General features: G+C 26.1%; 1 protein-coding gene across 23 annotated transcripts in view; it reads right to left on the bottom strand.

Annotated features, from left to right (window-relative positions):
* Nucleotides 1-24,564, bottom strand: part of LOC107452311 (cell adhesion molecule Dscam1) — a 112,380-nt gene that overhangs the window by 37,277 nt on the left and 50,539 nt on the right. Inside the window, exons 1-3 of one of the 23 annotated variants that reach the window (XM_071178589.2) lie at nt 6,655-6,711; nt 6,440-6,528; nt 5,700-5,993 (exon numbers count right to left, since the gene is read on the bottom strand). The exons of 14 other annotated variants lie outside the window; for them this stretch is intronic. In XM_071178589.2, the coding sequence (XP_071034690.1) occupies nt 5,700-5,993; nt 6,440-6,491 (346 nt within the window). In that variant the 5' untranslated portion in view covers nt 6,492-6,528; nt 6,655-6,711. Of the gene's footprint in view, nt 1-1,726; nt 2,021-3,013; nt 3,109-3,219; nt 3,270-4,082; nt 4,377-4,599; nt 4,671-4,781; nt 4,850-5,699; nt 5,994-6,439; nt 6,529-6,654; nt 6,712-7,453; nt 7,748-8,101; nt 8,239-8,678; nt 8,976-10,116; nt 10,404-10,792; nt 11,093-11,198; nt 11,381-12,993; nt 13,291-14,236; nt 14,395-20,930; nt 21,231-21,385; nt 21,411-22,414; nt 22,712-23,306; nt 23,548-24,564 lie in introns of those variants that run through there. 8 more of the 23 variants (XM_043043117.3, XM_071178583.2, XM_071178572.2 and 5 more) reach the window with 8 other exon arrangements.

The following is a 24,564-nucleotide window of genomic DNA, read 5'->3' on the forward strand; positions in this document are numbered from 1 at the left end:
TGAGTAAAATTGCAATATGCAAATTAGTGGCGCTGCACTCGGCTTACGTCATCTGCCTGGAGCATAAAAGTCCAAGTTTGAGAGAAAGCACACAAATTTTACTGTGATTGCGACATTGAAAATCTGAGATAGCCAATTCGTAATAATGACCTCTAGGCATCATTTGCCTGAAGAACTACGATGGAGAGCCATCGGGAGACTAGAGGCAGGGCAGAGTCAATCAGAAGTGGCCAGATGGCTAAATGTGAGTCCATCTGTGGTTCATAGACTTTGGAGGCAATTTCAAACCACAGATTCGGCATCTAGGAGGTTCAGTCAAGGACGGCCAACTGTTACGACCAGTGCCGATGACCGATATTTGACATTAAGTGCACGCAGGAATAGAACCGCTACTCCGACACATCTTAGATCCTCTCTTGCTGCAGCCACCGGAAGGTTGGTGTCAACGTCAACTGTGCGCAGAAGGCTCCACGAAGGTGGTCTGTATGCGAGACGACCAGCCATTTGCGTGCCGCTCACATCACGCCATAGGAGAGACCGTTTGCAGTGGGCCCGACAACATGTCCACTGGACGTCAGATCAATGGAGGCCTGTTCTCTTTACGGATGAGTCCAGGTTTAGTCTAGAAAGTGACAGTAGACGTTATTTGATATGGAGAGAACCTGGGACCCGTTATCATCCATCAAACATCCGTGAAAGAGATGCATACGGAAGAGGCAGTGTCTGTGTTTGGGGAGGCATATCCTTAGGAGGGCGCACATACCTCCATGTCTTTCCAAGGGGAACCGTGAATGCTCAGGTTTATCGAGACAACATCCTTGATGCTTATGTGCGCCCATATGCCGGGGCAATTGGTGATTGCTTCCTGTTACAGGACGATAATGCAAGACCACACAGAGCTCGCATTGTTGATGATTATCTTCAACAGGAAACAATTACTCGCATGGAGTGGCCAGCTCGATCCCCGGACTTGAATCCTATCGAGCACGTTTGGGATGCTCTAGGGAGGCGTGTATCTGCCATCAATCCGCCCCCTCAGACCCTTGCCACGCTTGCAACTGCTTTACAAGAGCAATGGCTCTCACTTCCTATTGAACTGATAGACCGCATAATTGAAAGCATCACACATCGCTGTTTGTGCTGTATTGCTTCTAGAGGCAATCATATTCCATATTAAAGGTACTTTTTCTATTGCAAACCGATACTTCCAATTTGTTTATTTTATACATGTGCTAATTTCTATACTACTATTAATGTCTGATAATTTCTTTTTATGTTGTTTAATACCTTACTATGTGTTGTATATTGTGGGTAAGTTTCATAAAATTCCATGTGTAATTTCTTGAGTTATCGCGATTTTTGTGAATTTTCCTTAATTTATGATAACCAGTGTATTATAGTTCAAAAACATATTAGAAAGATTTGTTTCATATGACGAAGTAATTGTCTAATAATATTTAAAAATGATATTTTAAAAGTTGCAAAACAGAATTGATACGATAAATATTTAGGCATTAGACTGAAATATAGTGTGCATATAATGTAAAACGAGATATGAATTTTTTCATACTACAAAACGTTACATACTGTCATTATAAATTTGTATAATTAATTGCAATGTACACGTCAAATTGAAATATAAATGTAATTAATATCAATTAAAGTTAGGATAATTTTTTGCAATTTAACTGGAAAATAATAATAGTCAAATTTATCACTATTATACCTTCAACAATGAGCTGAGTTAATATTTTATCATACGCAATACTGTTAGATGCTTTGCAGGAATAGTTTCCTATAGATTCCATGCTAATGTTTTGTATTACTAAAACAGATCTTCTTTCAGAAGTGTTTATTTTTATTCCAGAAATATTATTAATCTTCTTATTGTTCAACATCCATTCAAATGTTATGGGAAGAGTGCCCCTCTTTAAACTGCATATGATATCCAAACTATCTCCAAGACCAAGATCAGGAGGAATTAAAAGAGGATGAAGAATTGGAGCTTCAGAAGGTTGTGCTATAAAATAGAATTTATTTAGGCACTTTATTAAGAATTCTAAATATACTGTTATTGAGAAATTCTGTATTAAATTCCTAATTTTTTAGAGCATAACGTACAACAATAAATATGCAACGATATAACAAAATATGCACAGAAAAAATCCTATTTTTATCTGTCTGAAAGCACTAGGCGTAAATTTTGTTTTAATGTCTGAAGTTCTTTAAATGAAATTAAAAGAACATAAGAATTAAAAAAAACATAAAATTTTTGAAAAAACATTTTTATCTAAATTTTGAAGAAAATTTTTATATGTAAATGTAATTTCCATAAATACGATACAATTTAATAATATGCTCATTACAATTTGTAATAAGTATATTGTGAATATTATTAAAACTGTTGTTACGTTTTATTTTACGGACGAGTTTTACTTAAAAATTAATATTTTATTGCGTTTTTCGTAACATACAATTTTGTTGACTAATAAGTTTCCGATTTAGTATGCACAGACAATCATACATTATTTATATATAACTGCATCTTATAAATAACATAACTTAAACTAGACTTAGGTAGATTTGTAATAAGTAATCAATAGAAGCCTTTAATTAGTAAGAAAAGTCATTAATATTTCATTGCGAGTAAAGATAAGTCATTAATATTTCATTGCGTTTTTCGTAACATATCATTTTGTTGACAAATAAGTTTCCGATTTAGTATGCACAAACAATCATGCATAATTTATATATAACTGCATCTTATAAATAACATAACTTAAACTAGACTTAGGTAGATTTGTAATAAGTAATGAATAGAAGCCTTTAATTAGTAAGACAAAAACATTTGCATTTCATTAAAACCATTTAGCCAAAACTCAACCACTACCAAACCATTAACCAATATTAAAACAGGAATTAAATAAATGATTTGCTTACGTCAGGCGTATAAAATTAATGTAGAAAACTAATAAACATTAAAATCAAAACAAATAAATGTAGAAAATGTTACCATAAATGGATGCTTGTAATATGAATAGAAAGATAAGTCTTAAAGCAAACATAATGGAGCTATTTTTTTCTTCGATATACAGATCTTTACATTTCCTGAAAAAGATAAAATGATATATTTACATCATTTTCAGTTTTATACATTGGAAAAAATGCATGAGAAGAATCAGTAGTGTTTAATATATATAATCTAAATAACAAACATACCTTTACGACGCTTTACACATGATACTTCGTATTTCCTGACACTTCGAAAAGCGCTAGGAGCGCCACATATCGAAATTATAAGAAGTTACTTGGTAAAATTTATAATCTATAAATGCAAGAACAATGAAAAAGGTCCACAAATATTTAATGCGTAGAGCTTTAAATATTTGTTGTTGTGCTGAAATTGAAGTAGAATTGAAGTCGTGCAGATATAGTTAGGACTTTTTTTTAAGAAAAATGACATGAAAACAAAAAGTAAATGAGATAGAATAATTGTAACTCATTAAAATAGCATTAAATCAGCATTTTCATCATCTTATTTCATCATATTGTAAATCATTTGAATAGTTATTATAGTATTCGAAGGGATTGATAAACAGTTTAGCATAAAATCAAGAATTAATATTTTCTGAAACAAATATTTCGAAAGTTGAATAAAGTTCAATAAAAATGAGTAGTAAATTTTCGATTTCACTCTAAATCCGACTCATTATATATTGGTATAACGAAAATATAAAACATGAATAAAGTTTTAAAACATTTCGAATGCGATATTATAATTAATGTGATGTATTAAGAAAAGGTGTGTATAAAATATGCAGTCTTAGTAATACATGGTGCAAGCACATTTATATTACGTGACGCTTTTCTATTTGTTCATGTATTAATAAAATATTGAGTATTTAAAAACTTGTTAAGGAATAATAAACATAACATTTTACATAATATCATAAATTTAATTGAAAAAGAAATCATTATTATTTAATGTTTTTTATATTTTACATCTCTAATTATCACATTTATTGCTAAACATTCTATATAAATATTACCATTTATTCCTATTTACAAGACTTGAATTTTACCTTCCACATGCAGTGTTGCACTAACTGTATGTGATCCATCTTCATTAGAAACAGTACATGTGTAATTCCCCACATCAGATGCAGATATACTATCAATGATATAATTAGATCGCTTTTGTGATGTGTTAATTTGTACACCCAATTTTTTATCGGGTTGTAAACCATTGAAATTCCATTCAAAAATAACAGGAATAGTGCCTCTTTTTAAGTTGCACGCAATGTCAAGGGTATCGCCTAATCCAAGGTCCAATGGTATGGATAGTGGATGCAGAATAGGAACATCTTGAGATTGTGCTACCGAAAAAAAAGAACAGTTAATTTTCACCTTAACAATACACATCTTTTAGGTTATTACTTAAGTACTATAATTACAATCAAATAGTTTTTTTTGTTTCAAAAATATGCACAATATTTTAAACCAGTCATAAATAAAAATATTTATTATATAATCAACATTCTTTGATTGCTACATGTTTATGCAAGGATGTCTACAGTCGAATTATTAAGAGTTACTTACCGGTAATTATGCATATCAAAATTATCAAAGTTGTAAAGCTATATATCATCATTTGATGTGTCATGTTTTGCCTATTCAAATAAAAAACGTTTTAATAAACAAATTTTCTTTGATACATTTCGAAAAGTCATAAAAGTATTAAAAAAAATGAGTTGCAAAATGGTGTAAAACATAAAACTTACTTGAGAGTCCCTTAAACTGGTAGTATCTGTAAATAAAAAATGTGTGTACATTTCCGTAATTTCGGAGCACATCGAGTGTGGCGCCACATATCGGACTTAAGGTCTGTTGCCATTTTCTCTTGATAGCTACTAATTTAATATATAGAAAATAAATGCTTGAAAAATTTCAAATCTTTACCCATTTTAAACAATTTAAATACTTTTACTAACAACATTTCTTAAAATTTTAAATTGTTTAACTACTATATTCTAATATAAAGGAATATTTTTATAAAAATTTTTTTTTATGGTATAATGATATGTAATTACAATATTTAAAATAGAGTTTTAGAATATCATCATGTAAACACTTAAAATACACTAAAAACATACTTCAATACATTTATAATAAGTTAAATATAGACATGTAATAGGATACAATAAGTATGATATGTATTTATAAATAGTTTAAAAACCTTTATTTTATTTTTAGTAGTCATTCCTAATAAAATTTGTACTAAGTTCGTTGTTCAGATGCCGGCATTAAATAATTTCCAGAATGAACTTAGAGTATTTTATGCTAAAAAATATGGCGAAATACGTATAGAAAATATGTATAGAAAAAGAGAAATCGACAGACTTCAAAATTGTAAAATCTATTAAGTAATTATATTTTACATTAATTTTATCGATAAATATATTGATCACTTGAACCAAATGTGATGAGAAAAAATATAACTATATCACATCATATTTAAAAAACGAATTAAATTCAAAAATTTTCAAAATCATTCAAAAAATTACACATTCTAAGTTTATTTTTTAAAATACAATTTACAATTGAAGAATATTTTTAAATGACTAAAAAAGTAAATCGAGTAAAAAAAAATCATGCGTTGAATAGTAAAACTTGTTTCAAATTCTATGAAAATACTCTACCTTCTACAGTAAGGTGTGTTAAGACTGTGTCATATCCATTTATATTAGTTGCTGTACAAGAATAGTTTCCGATATGTTCCACATCAATTTTTTGTATAACCAAAACTGATCTTCTTTCGGAAGTATTTATTCTTATTCCAGATACATTATTTATTTTTCTATTTTTCAGTAACCATTCGAAAGTTATAGGAAGAGTCCCTCGTTTCAAACTGCATGTTATATCTAAGCCATCTCCTATGCCAAGATTGGGTGGAATGAATAAAGGATGAAGAACTGGAACTTCAGAAGACGATGCTATAAAAAAAAACTTAAAATTTATTCCAAATAAATGTATAATAAGTATCAAAAATTATATTTTGTGATTGCATACACAAAGGAGATAAGTGACTCGGATTTTCGTGTGCATAAAAATATTAAAAAAATTGCATTACAGACATTTTACTATTCATAAATTGATTGTTCATTTTGTGGACATTCAGTTACATTTCATTCCTTCTTTTTATAAATTATCATATATATTATGTATATAGATGTTTATTATATTCATTATATTATATTATAATCATTATATTATATATTATGTATATAGATTATTTATATATAGATTATATATATATATATATATTATATATCGATGTTTAAACGTCGTTATGATTAAACGTTTAAACGATGTTATAATATCAAAAGCAATATTTATTTTAAATTCTACAAAAATAATACGTTAACTTGACGTATGTTACCTGAAAAAAATGATTGAAAAAGGAAAAGCGCCATCAATTTCAAAGTAAACATATTTAGATGATGATAAGTGTCCCACACTTTCAGTTTACTGTGGAAACAAAATATTAAATTTATTACTTTTTAGAAAAATACAGTATGTGTTTCATTGAAAATGTATACATATATATAGTTATATATATTTGATATACTTAAAATAAATAAATAGCATGCCTACCTTCACTTAATCTTCCACAGCAAACATGTTCTCACTATTTTGCTGATACTTTGAGAGAGCGTTTGGAGCGCCACATATCGAATTAATATGGAATTAATTATTATTTCTTCAAATTTGATTGAAAATAGTCATCCTTGATATAAATTGCTTTTTTAACCGGAGTTCTGAAGCAAAATAATTAATATGTTTAATTTAATTATGAGAAAACAAATATATTTCAATAGAACAAGTTATCAAAAATGACTTTATTAAAAACTTATATTAGAGAGCAATATTGAAGCTGAGAGTCACTGAAATTTGTAAAATTTGGAAAGGAAATTAAAAGTAGAACAGCCTTTAATGTCTAAATAGTTCATCTTAATAATTGTGAATCCAATACTTCGTATACATTTTATTAAAAATTCTCTTAAATTTATAGTCATAAAAGCAAACAAAACACTTTTTGTGGCAGGTAATGATTAAACTACTATGCTGCTATCGTAAATGCAATTTTTTAAAAAATTAATTCAACATTTAACCTTAAAGCAAGAGCATAGCACAGTTATGCATTTTATTACAAATATTTAGAAATAAACTTAGTGTGCAAAATAAATTAAACTGCAAAAAAAATAATATTTATGTTCTTTTTCACTGTTTAATAATTTATGTACAAAATATAGCTTAAATAAAATTATTTAAGTACAATATATTGAATTAATGTAATTAAAGAAACAGATCAATAATTTAAAAAATTATCAAGTTCTCAATTTTTTTAAAAATTATATAAGTTCTTCTATTTATTATAACGTTTTAGTTTTACCTTCCACATGTAATGTTGCACTAACTGAGTCTGATCCATCTGCATTAGAAACAGTACAAGAATAGTTTCCAACATCTGAGGCTGATATACTGTCTATGATATAATTAGATCGTTTTTGAGATGTGTTAATTTGAATACCCAGTCTCTTCATTGGCTTAATTCCATTGAAACTCCATTCAAAATTTGCGGGAATATTTCCTCGTTTTAAGATACATGCTATATCAAAACTATCACCTAATCCGGCATCCGATGGAATTGAAAGGGGATACAAAATTGGAGGTTCTTGGGTAGTGGCTATAACAAAACAAAAAAAACATCCATTGAAAATATGTATCATAGTAACACTGTAAAGTATTTCATTGCATGGACACAAGAACATTGCATGGACACAAGATTATGACTGAAACATTATAAATACTGTTTTAGTTTTAACTGAATTAGGATTAAATTTTTTATTTGAGTTAGTACCTAAAATTACAAATGAATAAACAAGGTTGATCAAAGCAAATTTGGACAAGGTTCATGACAATTATATTCTTATGGTACTACTACAGACAAAGCATCAGAAAAAGAGGTAACATTGATATAATACATTATTTCACAAGTATGGTAAGTTTAGAAATGCACAGGGTTTAGTCTTTTACTTACTAAATATTATTTGTAGACTCGAAATCAGCAAAATTGAAAGATAAACCATTTTTTGAACAGCTATAACTCTCTCAGTAACTGTTGAGAAACAAAACAAGATTTTAAAAAATCATTCTCTGAACAATAATTTAAAAATACTTCACAGTAGCTAAGCTCGCAAAACTTACTTCGTATATGATCAAGCTGCATCTGATTCCAATTCACGAAACGCATCGAGTGGGGCGCCACATATCGGAGCAATGTTTTCAACTGTTGCCATGATGTTTGTTTAGTTTAAAAAATGTTTCAAAGGTTTAAAACTATTCAAAATTATAAGAAATAGTTATCGACATGATATATTTTCAAATAAGGATTTTACAAAGAAAAGTATAGTTATGTATTTGTGTGGGTAAGATTTGTTTTACCGTAAAAATATTTGAAACTTACAATGAATGTTTGAGTATCAATTGTAAATTTATATATAGTAACAATAATATAAAATTCAGAATAAATTTCATTAAAACGTTTCTAATTTTAATACAGTCAGTTAAAGAAAAATAAGAAATTGTTTAATAAACAAAATTTTATTTTTACATACCATCTAAAATTAACAATTCTGTCTGGCTATCGGAGCCGAACTCATTACTTGCTAAACAAGAATAGTTTCCTATATGCGAAGTTTGAAGAGCATTAATTTGGAGAACAGTACGCCTCTCTGTTGTTGTAATTTTGACATCCTGGAAAGATACGACATCTTTCTTGTTATGAATCCATTTAAAGTGTACTGGAAGACTTCCACGTTTGAGACTACAGATAATATCCATACTATCTTCAACAGACGGATTCGAAGGAAGCATCAAAGGATACAAAGATGGTGCATCACCTCCAAAACAGACTTTTTTAAAAGAAAAAAAAATGTAAGTATCAAATATGCATTTCACCTGATCATTATCAAAAAGAATTGATTTTAAATTAATGATAATGAAACATAATTTTTGAAAAAAGAGCTGATTTATTATCAGGGAAAATCTTTAATTACGACCTCTAAAATATTGTAAATTAAATATTTTTTACGCAACAGTTTTAATTTGATTAATTTTTATTATGTTAAAACATTACTCTTGTATGTTTACATAAATATCTGTTGTAAGCCTTTTGATTTTTTAAAAATTCCATTTGCAATACAAAATAAATCTTAAACATTTAAATTTTTAAAATTTTCATTCTAAACTAATCATATAACTACGCTGTTAAAAATAATATACCAAAATCGCTTTATCGTGAATAGTTGACGTAACTAATTTAACATTTAATTCCTGTAGCTAGATTAAAAAAATTTCAGTTATTTACTAAATTTTCATTTTAAACTAATCATATAACTACACTGTTAAAAATAATATACCAAAATCGCTTTATTGTGGATAGTTGACGTAACTGATTTAACATTTAATTCCTGCAGCTAGATTAAAAAAATTTCAGTTATTTACTAAATTATTATTAAAAGTTTGTTAATTAATAAGAAGGTAACAATGATTACAATAAGAAATGACAATTGGGACAATTACTTCAGTAATTTTACAATTTTACTTTGCAATTATTCTAAATGGATAGAAGTTTAATATCTGTCATAATACGAGAAAAAGAAGGGGGTGAAAGATTTGAAAAAGCAACTAAAATGATCGCCCCATTTGATCGATTAAAAATTCAATTTTTCCATCAAAAATTAATTTTAGAATTCTAAATCCACATTAAAATTAAATTGAACTAATATTAAAATCAGTACCTTAAAATTTAGGTTAGCTAAAAAATAAAACCGTTTTCTAAAATGAATAATTCAACAAAAATAGTTAAAAAGCACTAGTTTGTCATTACTAGTACATGAAATTCAGAACCTAGCAACGTGAAAATTATTATGAATCTTTTTCTTTATGAAGTTTACCCTAAACTGTCACTCAAACCAGTTTTATTTGAAATTTATGCAAGCAATAATAACCACATAATTAAACACATATAAATAGATATAAAGATATAATTACCTGTTTTGGAAAGCCAAAACACATTCAAAACTGCGATTATCACATACAATATCATTTTTATTATTACTACCCTTCAACAGCGGATTTCATATAAACCTGAAAAATAGTTTATATACTTAAAGCTGTTGATATACTAAAGATGTTACTGTTCATAGGAGTATTATATTTGCATTGAGGCTATTAAACACACATTTGCAAAAGTCTTCAACTCGTTAAAATTGATAATATATTTCTTTTAGAGAAAATAGCTTACACTATGCTTTAAAGTTCATGAATGCTATATCTATGATGTAAATAGACCTTGTTTTCAAACGCAGCAAGATAGCAGCGCCATACAGTGATAAAAAGGTAAATTTTTTTTCAGAAATAAAATATTTGTCAAAACTTACGAATGCTAAAATATTTGCGTAATTGTTTTGAAATAAACGAAGAATGTTCCTTAATTTTAAAACTAGTGGATCATGGATCATGGATTTATTATAGCTCAGAATCATATTTAGAAGTAATGAACACAAAGAAATAAATTAACACGAAACATTAAAATCTAAATAACACATATTACACCTTACTTTAATACGTTTATAGCTCTTATAGAATTTAAGAATTTATTTAATAAAAAATTAATATTTGTGTTAGGCATATTAAATTAATTAAAAGACTCAACTATAAAACAAACCTTCTATTAAAACATTTTCTGTTTTACTATCCTGTCCAAATGAGTTCCTTGCCATGCATGTATAATTTCCTATATCATCCATTTGAATGCTTCCCAATAAAAAAATTGAAGAACGTTCATCTGTTTTTACTTTTAATTTTTGATTGGAAGAAATTTCTTTCCCATTTTTAAACCACTGGAACTCAACAGGCACAGAACCTCTTCTTAGCTTGCACATTATGTCTGCTTCATCTCCAAGTGTTGGATTTAAAGGAATCATTAGTGGATATAGAATTGGAGATTCTTGATTCATATCTGAACCTAAATATTTGGATAAAGATTTTAGTTCCATGGGTTCCATGGAAACTTAAAAACTATCAAAATGTATAGCAAAATATTTGATTAAAATATTTAGAATAATACTCACCTATGTATCTATCAATAAGTAGAAGAAATGATACCGCAAACAAATTATATTTAAAAGGTAACAAAGTTAGTCTTCTGATAGAAACCATTTCAAATAGTTAGATATGCAAAAATAACACAGAGAAAAATGAATGTCAGTACATGATAAAGCTGTAAATACAACAAGGTAGATGGTAGCGCCACAGTTGTTTATGAATGAGAGTAAACTGCTGCTTAATATAAAAAAATTTAAACGAAATAAATATAAATATTGCAAAAATCACCCTTTTTCGTACGAGTTCACACCATTTTTGAAAATAAATTATTACAAAATAAAAGTTTAACAATTATCACGTAATAATTATTTAAAACACAAGTATTACTGTAAGTTTTTGAAGAAGTTATAAGCAAATATAAAATTATTGACTAAATGATTTTCTTCAAAAATAACTGACGTTTAAACTCGATAAAATCTGTTAATCGGTGAACTAGTTCGAAAAATAACGTTTTATAGATAATTATTTCTACATATTAAGTACATTGTGGACTTTTGCGCCGCGTAGTAGTTGATTTCTGCACTAAACTCAATTCATGAAACACTAGAGTGAATTCATTGTACTGAAATAGAATATATTATTATCTAGTGTAAAAAAAAATTTAATCAATGAGCAGTATTTTAAGAAAAATGCATGATACAAGTTTGAGTTTCCCATTGTATTGATAATGAATTTCTGATTTTAATATACAGCAGTTGCAGCGCCACGTAGTGAATTTATTCAGAGTTATTTTCACAAAATTTATACTGTGTCTGCATAAATGTTAATCCACTTTGAGATACATAAAATATTCGTACTAAAATATGAAAATATTATATAAATTTTCATTTAGAAAATACAGAATTCAAGCAAATTTAACATGACATCTGGAAAAATTAGTAAGAAATAATATAGAATTTACATGCTTTTAAAATCTTACAAATAATACTTAATAGCATCAAAGCTGTAGATAAAAGAAATTATTAAAATCTCCTCAGAAAATTTCCTGAAAATAATATATATTTGAAAAAAAAATTTCAATCTAAAATTTAACAGTTGAATATATAACTTTTTTCCGATTTAAGTGCTTTAAAATTGCAATTTCTGAAGAGTGACAGAAATAAAGACATTAAAAAAAGGAGCATGACTTTAAAAATATAACAAATTCAGAAAAATGTTAAAAACTTCACTCAACTTCCACCTCATATTTTTAAAATAATACGAAGATCTTATCTCTTAAGTACATAAACATATGCGTTTACAGATTTTAAGGAAAGCAAAATGTATAATCTATATTCAAAACCTTAAAAGTTTTTGATAGCAACTATTATCTCATACTTGCAAACATTTAGAAATACAGTTATTTATTCGATATTATCGTGCATGATATCAAATGACCCATTTCGTAAGAATTTATACTTAAATTTATAACATTTTGTGCAAACGAAACTCATCTCAGTTCTTAGTCAGTCGTATTTACGCCATACAATTCGACTTTCAAAACCTCGAATTATTTTATTTAGGTCTTAAAAGTATCACACAAAGATGTATACTTATTAAATAATTTAATAGAAGTTGTTTTGTTAATAAAGTTACCTATCTTAACACTGATAGTGAAAAATTTATAAAAATTCTAAAGTTGGATCAACAATAAAAAAAGTGAAAAACTGAAAATATGCTGCTGAAACTTACATAAAAATTATTTTCTGAATAAATATAAAAACACAATACCTTAACACAGTATCTAAAAGTAAAGCATCAAAATGCACAGTTATCCTTTACCTTCTAAAATAACTTTAACAATGTTTTTATCATGGCCAAATGAGTTTTTAACAATACATGTGTAGTTTCCGATGTCTGAAGCATCGATTTTGCCAAGAGATAAGTGAGATGTACTTCCTATTGTGGTTATTTTATACTTTAAACTATTTGTTATTTCAATTCCATTGTGAAGCCACTTGAATTCCATTGGTAAGCTTCCTCTTTTTACAGTGCAAATTATATCGGTTATGTCACCCAATGCAATATTTGTAGGAATGAGAAGATCATTCAAAATTGGTGCGTCATCTGCCATATTTCCTATTAAAAATGAATACTTTTACAGCAAATAAACAACACATCTGTTCATAAAAGTAATTAAATCATGTAAGTTTTTTTTAAACAGTTTAACAAACATCAGTTTAACAGTGGTCAGAGAGACTAATTCTAACAAAACAATTATTCGCATAATTTATCCAATGATTAACACATGCCATAATTTATGAATGTTATAATTAATTTACATGTTATGAATTTGCATGTTATAATTAATCTATGAAAGTACAATTGTGTTCAAAAATAAGTAATATATGCCTTAAATTGTAGTATTAAGCATAAAATAATATAAAATAGGTATAGTTTAAACTGTTCCTTAAAAATTTTTTTCATTTGAAATTAATTAATAATGATTAACATATTTATTACAACGTTATTATAAGGGTTAACATATTTATTATTTATTAGAATGATTAACTTATTTATTTATTTAAACATTTTTATAACTAAGCAAATATTTGTGATAAATATATTTAAATTGTAGTTTTCCAAAATTAAACAAGAAATAAAAATAATGAGAAATGAATTTTATAAGCATGAAATATACTTCGTTCAATTTCTTTTATTTAATCTAACTGCGTAAATCTGTTTACTAGAAATATACATGTATAATTTAAATAAATAAAAGTTTCGAAAATTTCACTCAGACCAATCAAATATTAAATATAGCCAAGTCAGTCAAGTCAAGTTAAATCAAGTTAAGTCAAGTCAAATATTAAGTATAATATAAAAAAAAGACTATATTACATTTTATACTTTCTGGCACACAAAAAGCTCTAATAACTGCAGAAATTTATATCTTTAACTCTTTTCAAAATTGAATGCATATTTCTTTATATTTTATTTAATTTTTCAAATGATAGAGATCCTAGCAATCATGTTATTGTAAAAACATTACTAAATTTTATGTTAAAGAAAAATTATCACTTACCTTTGTGGATAATGAAGAATACGAGAGTTAGCAATAATAATTGAAGCTTGACTTGAAACATATTTATGCATATAGCTGTGAGTAATTTTCTCTGAAAGTAATTTATTAATACTATAGAAGGAAAACTAAGACCTTTACGTTTTGAAATGTACGAATTGTGAGTGCTTAGTTCATTGCATTCGGTTAGTTAATCAAACAATAATGCTTTAGGTATTCTTTCAATCAGTATTGTAGCGCCACATAACGATCAAAATTCGAACAACTTAAAATATGTGCAAAGATTTTGCAGTTTCTTGTGCTCTGTTTTAAAACTAAAATAAATATAACTTAATGCTATGTGTAATGTCTACAAAAACTAAAAATATATAAATTTGTAGTTAAAATGACATGAATCGTTATGTAGTTTTAGTATTAAACAAAAATAACAGTTCAGTAATGAACAAAAACAACACGTTGATTATTTTTAAGCCTTGTTTTTACTGCAAAGTTATGCAGAGTAATAATTGTTATTTCTTTACGTTTGACATTTTTAAGTGAATGACAGGTTTGAAATTCAATGCATGAAGTTATAAGATTTCAAATATAAATTATCAATATTAAATATATTTTTTAAAATACATACATGGCATCTGTTGATTTAGAAAAAAATTACAAAACATGATATAGGATCACGCTTTCGAGTTGATTCAGTTTTTAACGATATTAATGACATTACGATAGAAACTTTGCTTAGCTTTCGTCAATTATTCTTATAAATACGTTTGACATGTCTTAATATTACACATATTTTTCCCTTTGAATTGTAAACCCTTTCATGAATTGTAATAAAACGTTCTTCCACAATACATTAAGTAATGTGCTTTCGGTACTTATTAATATTTCTATCCTTCCACGCAATTAAATGCGCAAAAGATTATTTTGACCAAGCATAAAAAGTAACAATTATAAATTCATATTATTATTCATATCATTTTTTAATATTATATTTTTTAATATTTAACTATGAATAAATACTCTTTGTTAAAAAAATATTTTTCCCCTGAACATAACGTTTGCTGAAATAAAACACAATTGCAAGATATTTGGAAATAGTTTCAAACATTTCAACTACTCAAGGAAAACAATACCATTCAATCACAATACATTTGTAGGAATTTTGTTTCCCTGCAAATGGTTGCTGTAATCACTTTTACAAGATGTTTAGAATTGGTTTCAAATATTTCAACAGCGTAAAGATGATAGTACCATTCAACTATAATTTGTACGAATTTTATTTTCCCGGGAAGTATTGGTTGCGACAAGGAAAAATATTTACAGGAAGTTTAGAATTAGTTTCAAACATTTGAAAAATGTAATCAAGACAGTACTATTTAATTTTAATTTGTATGCGCTTTGTTTCCCTGTGAAGTAATGGCTATTGTAAGGAAACACATTTACAGGATGTTTGGAATTAATTTCAGACGCTTCAACAACGTAGTAAGGACGGTACCATTCAATTACAATTAATTTGCCATATCGAAGTAATTGTTGCTGTAACAAAGCACATTTACAGGCTGTTTGGAATTAGTTTGAACTACATAGAAACAATTCAATACTTTCAATAGCAATTAATATGCATTCAAAGTAATACTTGTTGTAAGGAATATCAATGGTTACTGTAAAGAAACAAATTTACAGGGTGTTTGGAGCAAATTTCAAACTTTTCAACTATATAAAGAAGACAGCACCATTAATTTAGAATTAATTTGTAAGAATTATATATATATATATATATATATATATATATATATATATATATATATATATATATATATATATATATATATATATATATATATATGGGTCATTCTCACGAAAACTGTCATTTTTCAGTTCATAAAATCCCAAAAAAGTAAAGTAAATAAAAAGCTCTGAAACTTTTTATATTAATAGAAATAGGTAATGACATTATAAAGAAAGTATATATCCTATAAATTATACTCTATATTTAAATTAATTAATTTTTCAAATAATCAATTTATAATTAATTAATTTATAATAATTAATAATTAATTAATTAATTTAATAAATAAATTAATTAATTTAATAAATTGATTTATTAATTTTTAAATTTATTTTTCAAATTAATTAATAAGTAAATTAATTATTTTCACTATTTAAAAAGTGAGGGAATGACACTAATAGTGAGGGAATGATATTTTATTTTAATACATGTTTTTATCTAAGTTACATCTACCTAAAGTTTGAAAATGATAACATACTAAGTATATCTAATATTTATTGTAATTTAGTCTTATATATTTAATAGTTTTTACAGGTTTGGGAAATAAAATTGGCTGGCACGATTGAACAAAAAAATTTTTTATAATATACTCATCTTGAATCATTCCCTCACTTTATGCACAAGTGAGGGAATGACGAATTCAATAAAATTTCAAAATAACAGTTAGGTCTAATGAATTTCTGAAGTCAATCACATACAATTATATTCATACAAGAAAGCAACATATAATTATCCACTTTCTCGATGAAGTTGTATTTTATTTTACTCTAAAAAATGACATGAGGGAATGACAAATGTAAAAAATTTTACCTGGTTTGATTCATTCAAATGTATTCCACAGCAAAGCTTCTTTAAGTTGAAGATGGAAACATACTGCAATTTTGTTCTATGATGCCAGTTGTTAACTTCTGAAGTTTTTATTAAAATATTTTTATTCTAAGAAGATTGCAGGTGATAAGAACATTGTTGTGAGGTAATGACGCGAAACACTGGGGACAAAGTTTAAAATAGTGCTGTGTTAATATTTTTATCAGAAATTCAATTTAAAATTGATTTTCTGAATTCTATATTTTAGTATTCTGAAATAAAAAACACGAATTTGTAAAAAAAAAATTTGTATTTCAGAAACAATTTTTTTCTTTTTTTAAATCGGCAGTGGGGACAAGTGAGGGAATGACATATTGGTATATTTTAATTACCTAAAATAAATAAAAAATAAAAATTGATAATTTTATTTTTATTCTTTTGTTAGCTTGCATTCTGAAGGACACTTTCCCTGAATTTTTTTTCTTCGTAAGCTGTAAAACAAACATAAAATATACTGGGGACATGAAAATGACTGTTTTTGTGAGAATGACCCATATATATATATATATATATATATATATATATATATATATATATATATATATATATATATATATATATATATATATATATATATATATATATATATATATATATATATATATATATATATATATATATATATATATATATATATATATATTAAATTTCTAAATTCTTATATTTATATTAAATTATAATTTATTCTTATATTCGTAATTAAAATTTCGCCATAATAAAAGTTAATACAGAGACATGCTATACATTAGTTTAACATGTTCATCATACTAATATGTTTTCATAGTTTGTATTAAAAAAATAAATAAAATGCTGGCTTTTGTAAAACATAGTGTAAGTATAGTATTATACAAGATATATTTTGCCATTATCTAAAATCGGAATCATGATAAAATGGGATGCAGTACACAAGTGTATTAGTTCGTCAATGTGTGAAACAAAAATATTTTAAAAACATCATTGAAAAGTAAACAGAATAGCCACAGTATAATGGAGTATAATAATAGGAAACTCAGGATCAGTAAGAATTAAGCACTTAAGTGGACTTCACTTGTGTGCATAAGGCAGGGATATTCCATATTATCCATAAGTAAATAATCGGGTTAGTCAAAATTCATAAAATTACCTAGTGTTTAGAACTTAGTTCATATTACAAAGAAACGAATTAGTAAATGCATATACAATGAGTGAGGATGGCATAGATGAATTGAATGAGTAGTGATGTTTATTGCAGGTTTATAGAAATAGCTCGTACAAATAAAAAGTTCATACAAATTGATTTTTCATTTCGAAGAATCATATTCGAAGAAATAGATAAATTATACGTGTAATTATGTTTAAACACCGTGTTACTAATGCCATTTGATAAGAAATGGGTGAATGATGAAAATTTTAAATCAACTTATGTAAATATGAATTGAGTAAAAAATGAATACCATAACCATTGAAATCAAATGAAAATAAGTACAGAAATATATAAATGTCATAAAAATATTACTGACCTTACTTAATCATTTTAACAAAAAAATGTATAGTTGATATAGCAATGAAAATATTTTAGAACACACACCATTATTTAATAATCGAAATAATTTTAGTTTAGAATAACAAAGGTTTAGAAACCTATAATAAAATGCAAAGTATTAGTTATATTATAATTAATTAAAAAACGCTATGCAGTGTTTTCTTTCACATAGCAGGATTTTTTTAAGAAATCTAGATAATTCTTTGAAAGCATGATGAAAACTTCTTATAGTGTTATTGCGATTTAATTTAGCGTCATGAGAAAAACATTGAAAACGATTACGTTTATAAAAAAAACATTATTTTATACACCTAATTGCTTTATTTGAAGAGCTTACAAATTATATGCATTATAAAATATTTGGAACTGTGCTTTAAAAACCATAAAATTCTAATTTCTGGAAAAATAAATATCAAAAAACAAATACTCAAACTTTTTTTTAATAATTTGAAATTTGCGCATAAATATAAGAAAATGTTTTGTAGAGATTTGCTTTTTGTATAAACATACACATTTTCAGTATTAAAAGTAAAAAATATTAGCTATAGAAATGAATGTTTTTTTCTTTAGCCGAGCAAGAGATGTTGTAAGGAGACACATTTATTAATTGTTTTGAGATATTACGCAAATTGCACTATTTATCAATGTAGATTTTGCTTTCTCAATCTATTTTGAGAAACCACTTTTGTAGAAATTTAGAAATTATGTGCTACAATGAAAAATCTTTAAGCCTGCTGAAAAAATATGAAGAAAAACTTTACTGTTTACGCAATATTGATGACACTCCCTACTTAACATAAAAAGTTCAATTTATGTTTTGAATTATTCAGAATTTCCCAGAAATATAGAATAATTTACATAAGCTCGGAAAATAGTTATAAAACTTAATCTTTGAAAGAAATGTATTCATGAGAAAAGTTATGTATAAAGAAATATATATATAATTTTGTAGAATGTAAAACGCTTTTCGGATAATTTCTTTAAATGGTATATTTCTAAAATTTGTTAATTGTGATGCAAAAATAACAAAAAATATTTACAATATGTATTAATACTTTAACTGGTTTGATTCATGATTATTAGAATATTACCAGAGAGATTTGAACACCTGATTTGCAATTTTTTGATAGAGAGACTTGTTCTAAACAAATGTAAAGGTAATATATTCATTTATATCTGCGTTGGGATCAGGCGGATGCAAAGATACTAAGGAAAATGATTATTACAGAAACTGCAATGTTGCAAAATTATAAGACGTTACGAAGTTATAAAAGTCCTTTAATATGGTATTGTGAGGACTATTGTAAAAATGCATAATGATCAAAGTTTTCCTTTTATACGCAATTTTTTAAAACCATTTATTGGAAATAGATGAAAACAAGCTATTAAAAATTACTAAGTGCTGTAGTGCTAGTGTTAAAAGTATATCAATCACAGCCAAGAATAAGGCATGAGCAGGTTTCAAATTTATTAAACTCATATTAAGCAAGTTTTAGTTAATTTTCTGGTTCGAGTTCCATTTTAGGTACATAATGGCAAAAATCACACATATATAAAAATATTTAATTAATATTATTATTGTAGTAATATAATTAAACTACAATCGAGAGTAAATGGAAAATTAAATAGGTGAGATTTGTTCAACCTTTCAATTCCACTGTTTTAATGAGTCATTTTTCGATTCCACAATTTTTTTTCTGTATAAACACGCTTTATAAAAAATGTAGAAATTTTTCCTTGAGTATCGAATCTAATAATAAACCACGTACTCAATTTAAAAAAAATCACGCCTTTTTTAGCTTTGCGATGTACCAAAAATATCTGTAATAAAATAATGCTATGGACTGTTTTGATAAAAATGACGCATTAGAATGTTAGAACACCTTCACATCTCTATGCATTATACATTTGTTTAAAACTTCCTTTAAACTTTCATACAACATACTTCAACTTTATACAAACATACTTTCTCAAATAAATTTCACAAGCTGCTTAGGAACATTCAACTGCGTTTCAGTTTATTCTACATTATAATGTTTTCAAATATTTCACTTTCATTATGCTGTATACATAATTTTTTATCGCTAAAATGACTTAATTTATGAATTTAAAACAATTAAATAAACCTGCATTTACATTCTACTATATCTTATACGTGATGATGATGCAGGTATATGTACTTGATATGAATTGAGTATGTTGTGATAGAATATATATTATTCCGTATGACTTAATTAATTAATTAAAAGCAAGTAAGCAACATATCACTTAAACTAAAAGATTATTAACAACATAGATAAAAATTGTGTTATACAGTAAAAATTTAAAAAACTTCTCAATACTTTATTAATGATTTAATTTTAACCATTCAACACACCGGCATTTATATTTTGTATTCCTTTACATGCGATATAATATAAGGGCGTTTATATATTTGTTTCGAATAATTAAAAATTCTTAAAAAGTATAGAAACAACATTATGAGCTTGATGTTATATAATACTTTATTATTAAAAAGTTACCTTCAATTATCAAATTTCCTGTAATGCTATCTTGCCCAAATCTGTTCATAGCTATGCATGTAAAATTACCTACATCCGACGGTTGTATTTGGCCAACAGACAGTTGAGAGCTTGATTTCCTGTCAAAAATTTTATACTTCTTGTGACTTTCAATAGGTATTTTATTATGGAGCCATGAAAAAGATATTGGTTCACTTCCCCTTTTCACAGTACAAGATAACTCTGTTTTATCACCTATTTCAAGGTTAGGAGGAATAAACAAAGGACTTAATACAGGAGCATCATCACTTGAAGCACAACCTTTAAAAAGTAAGGGAAATTGTATTTATTGCATTCATAACATGCTTATCACACATACGTTTCATTTGTTAAGTATAAATTTATATTTAAAACAATATTACAGTTTAAGTTTTGTTTTTATGAATATAAACAATAATTTGAAAAAATTCACTTACCTAATTTCATAATGAAGCATACGTTTAAAATGAATACAATTGAAAATACGTTCATTCTGAAAAAACTATAAAATAGTTTTAGTTATTCATTAATCATGTCAATATGTGAAAAAAAAAAACACAAAAGTAGCTTGATTGCAGTTAGGCTTACTTATTGATGTCATTTGATGCTTTCAAACTTCCAGAATCGAATTTGTTTGGAATACGCAAACTGTGACAGTGGCGCCACACAACGAATAATAACGAAAATATGAGCAAACTAATTATAAAAAATATAAATAATGGAAAATATGGCTTAATTTTATAGCAGTTATTGACAATTATAATAATCTTGAAAATAATTCTTACAAACATTCGTTTAAAAATAAAAGTTTTCCCAACTTCGAAATAAGAAAGATTTTATACAATAATCTGATTTTTATAAAAAAATAGGGTTCTAAAAGCATTAAAGAACATTCAATACTTGAGTGGATTTCAATAAGCGAAAATCAGCTAATCAGCTGAGAACTAAAATCAGTTTTAAAATAAATAAATAATAACTTTTTGAGACGTTTCAATACAAGTCAAACTTCTTGTACTCATGATTTTAATAAAAAAAAAACATTTTCCTCAAAAGGTACTGAATAATACAAAACTGCAAATATAGTTTTGACGCCATAGTGAAACCGTGTAAAAGTAGAATAAATTTATTGAAAGACATAATACACAAACATAATACACAAACTTTATAATACACAAACTACATAATACACAAACTTTAAATTTAAAATATATAATACAATAAATTTGAAAATATTCATATAACTGATAAAAATCTAGTTGAAATTATATCAAGCAGCAGTATTATAAATTATTAGATAATAAATATTCTCCTTAGAGATACTGTAAATAACACAATAAAAAAATTTTAAAAATATGTCTGAAGAAAAGCACATTTATAAAAACATTAAAACAACCAAAAAGTAACATCTTTCTTTATTAATTGTTTTAATTTTATAATTAAAATAAATCTTACATGATAAGACTTACCGTCTAAAACTACATTCACTGTGTTTTTATCCTGACCGAATGAGTTCTTAACAATGCAAGTGTAATTTCCGATATCTGTTGCTCCTATTTTACTTAATGATAAATGAGAAGCACTTCCCATGGAAGTTATTTTATATTTTGAATGTGAAAGCATATCTTTCCCGTTATGAAGCCATTTAAATTCTAAAGGCAAACTTCCTCTTTTTACTGTACACATAATATCAGTCATATCACCGACAGCAAGATTTGGTGGAATAAGAAGAGCGTTCAAAATAGGTGCATCTTCTAAAGTCAGTCCTAATTAAAAATAATAAAATATTAATTTGCAATATTTATATTTTTTATTATGAAAAAAAAAATTAAAAAAAAAGTTTGTTCCATAGTTTGGTAAAAACATCCTTTTTCTTATAAAAAGTTTTTCAATACAATTGAAAAAATGAAAATTTAAAAGTTATTATTTTTAGTCGAACTATTACATAATTTTTATAACTTCGAAAATCATTTCTCTGAGGAATTGAAAAAAAAGTGCAAGCATCATTTAACTGCATTATAGGAGAGGATGCAAAAATATGGTCAGTTTTGAAATGATGATAATTATTTTTCTATTTCGTTCTATTTATATTACTTTTAGAATCCTAATTTGTTTCATAAAACTAAACAATTTCAAATTTTAATATATAATTCTAAAGGCACATAAGTATATTAGCAGATATAAAAGTACATGATAAAATTAATACAGATTCAAACACAAAAAATTATCTTTTTTCCATTAATAATGTGTTTAAATAAAAAGTATTTTTAAAAACAATGTTAATGAGCTTTCAAAAATATTCGAAAAACTTAATGATTAGGTGACAATGAAAAATATCATGATATGAGCTCTTCTGCTTACCTTTATGAATCAGACTTGTTATATACATCAAACAATAGTATTTGCAACTGAGTGTGAATTTTGAATTCATTTCATAGCTGGAACAGGTAGCTATATATATGATTCGTTTCTTTAAAACATAAAATAAAAATATTATTGATACATTGAATCACAAAGACGAATAGATCTTTAATAACAAGACTTCATTTATTAAACGCTACGGAACTTAGAATGAACAAACAGTATTGTAGCGCCACATAACGATAAAAGTTTGAACAATCGGATCAGATTTGAAAAATGTTTTGAATATTAACAAAAGTAACACTATTATTACATTTTCATTTATTTTAAAATGTTTTTAACGGAAATATAATTTATTTTTCAATCATGAATGCTATTTACTTAAATGTCAAAAATAGTATTTGATATATACATGCATTTCTTCTAAATGCCATCTCCATTTTACGTTATGTCGGTGGCAATGTGCAAAAACAAGAAACAACTGTATAACATATATAAAATTCGCTCATAATGCGATAAATTTATTTAACATAAAATTAGAAAAGTTAAAAAAGGAAAAGTTGGAATAAAATTGACACATCTATATTTGAAACGTTAATTATAATACAAACCTTATTTTTGTTTATTAAAAATCAGATGACCCTGAGACATTAATTAATTGTTCAATACTGTTTGATTTTGTTAAATCCCTCAAATATTATTTTGCACTTTGCTTTTTCTTTGTACAACTAAGAAATTGTAAATTTTGTAAAACACGTTTTTAAAATTAAATGCTTAAAATATAGAAGTTAACATTAGCTAATTAGTACAGTTTCAAATTTTTATTAGCTGTTTCAGTACTTTGGCAAAATAAAATCGATTTTTATACATGATTAATACATATTGCTTGAAATAAAAATTAGTTATAGAAATAGTACTTTTTTATTCAAAAATGTCGTTGATGTATTTATCTATCTTCATTATAAAAGTGTATTATTCATATATCCTTAATATATTTCAAACTTTTGTTGGATAGTCAAAATTGATATTCAGTAAATTAAACACAGTAAAATTGTTACACAACGCCAATCATACTTTTATTTATTTTTAGTATTACAGTTCTTATTATTTTAGTTCAAATAAGGAAAACAATTCTATGTAAGTTTGGTTATTGTAGTAAATCTCTATATAGTAAAAAATTTCAGTAAAAAGTACCGACACTCTGGGTGCCGGTACATCTTACCATGCAATCCTTCTTTACCGAAACATGTTAAGGAAC

Source organism: Parasteatoda tepidariorum, chromosome 6 (assembly GCF_982258835.1).
Source record: "Parasteatoda tepidariorum strain Cologne lab strain chromosome 6, Ptep-v5.0, whole genome shotgun sequence".
NCBI classification, from domain to species: domain Eukaryota; kingdom Metazoa; phylum Arthropoda; class Arachnida; order Araneae; family Theridiidae; genus Parasteatoda; species Parasteatoda tepidariorum.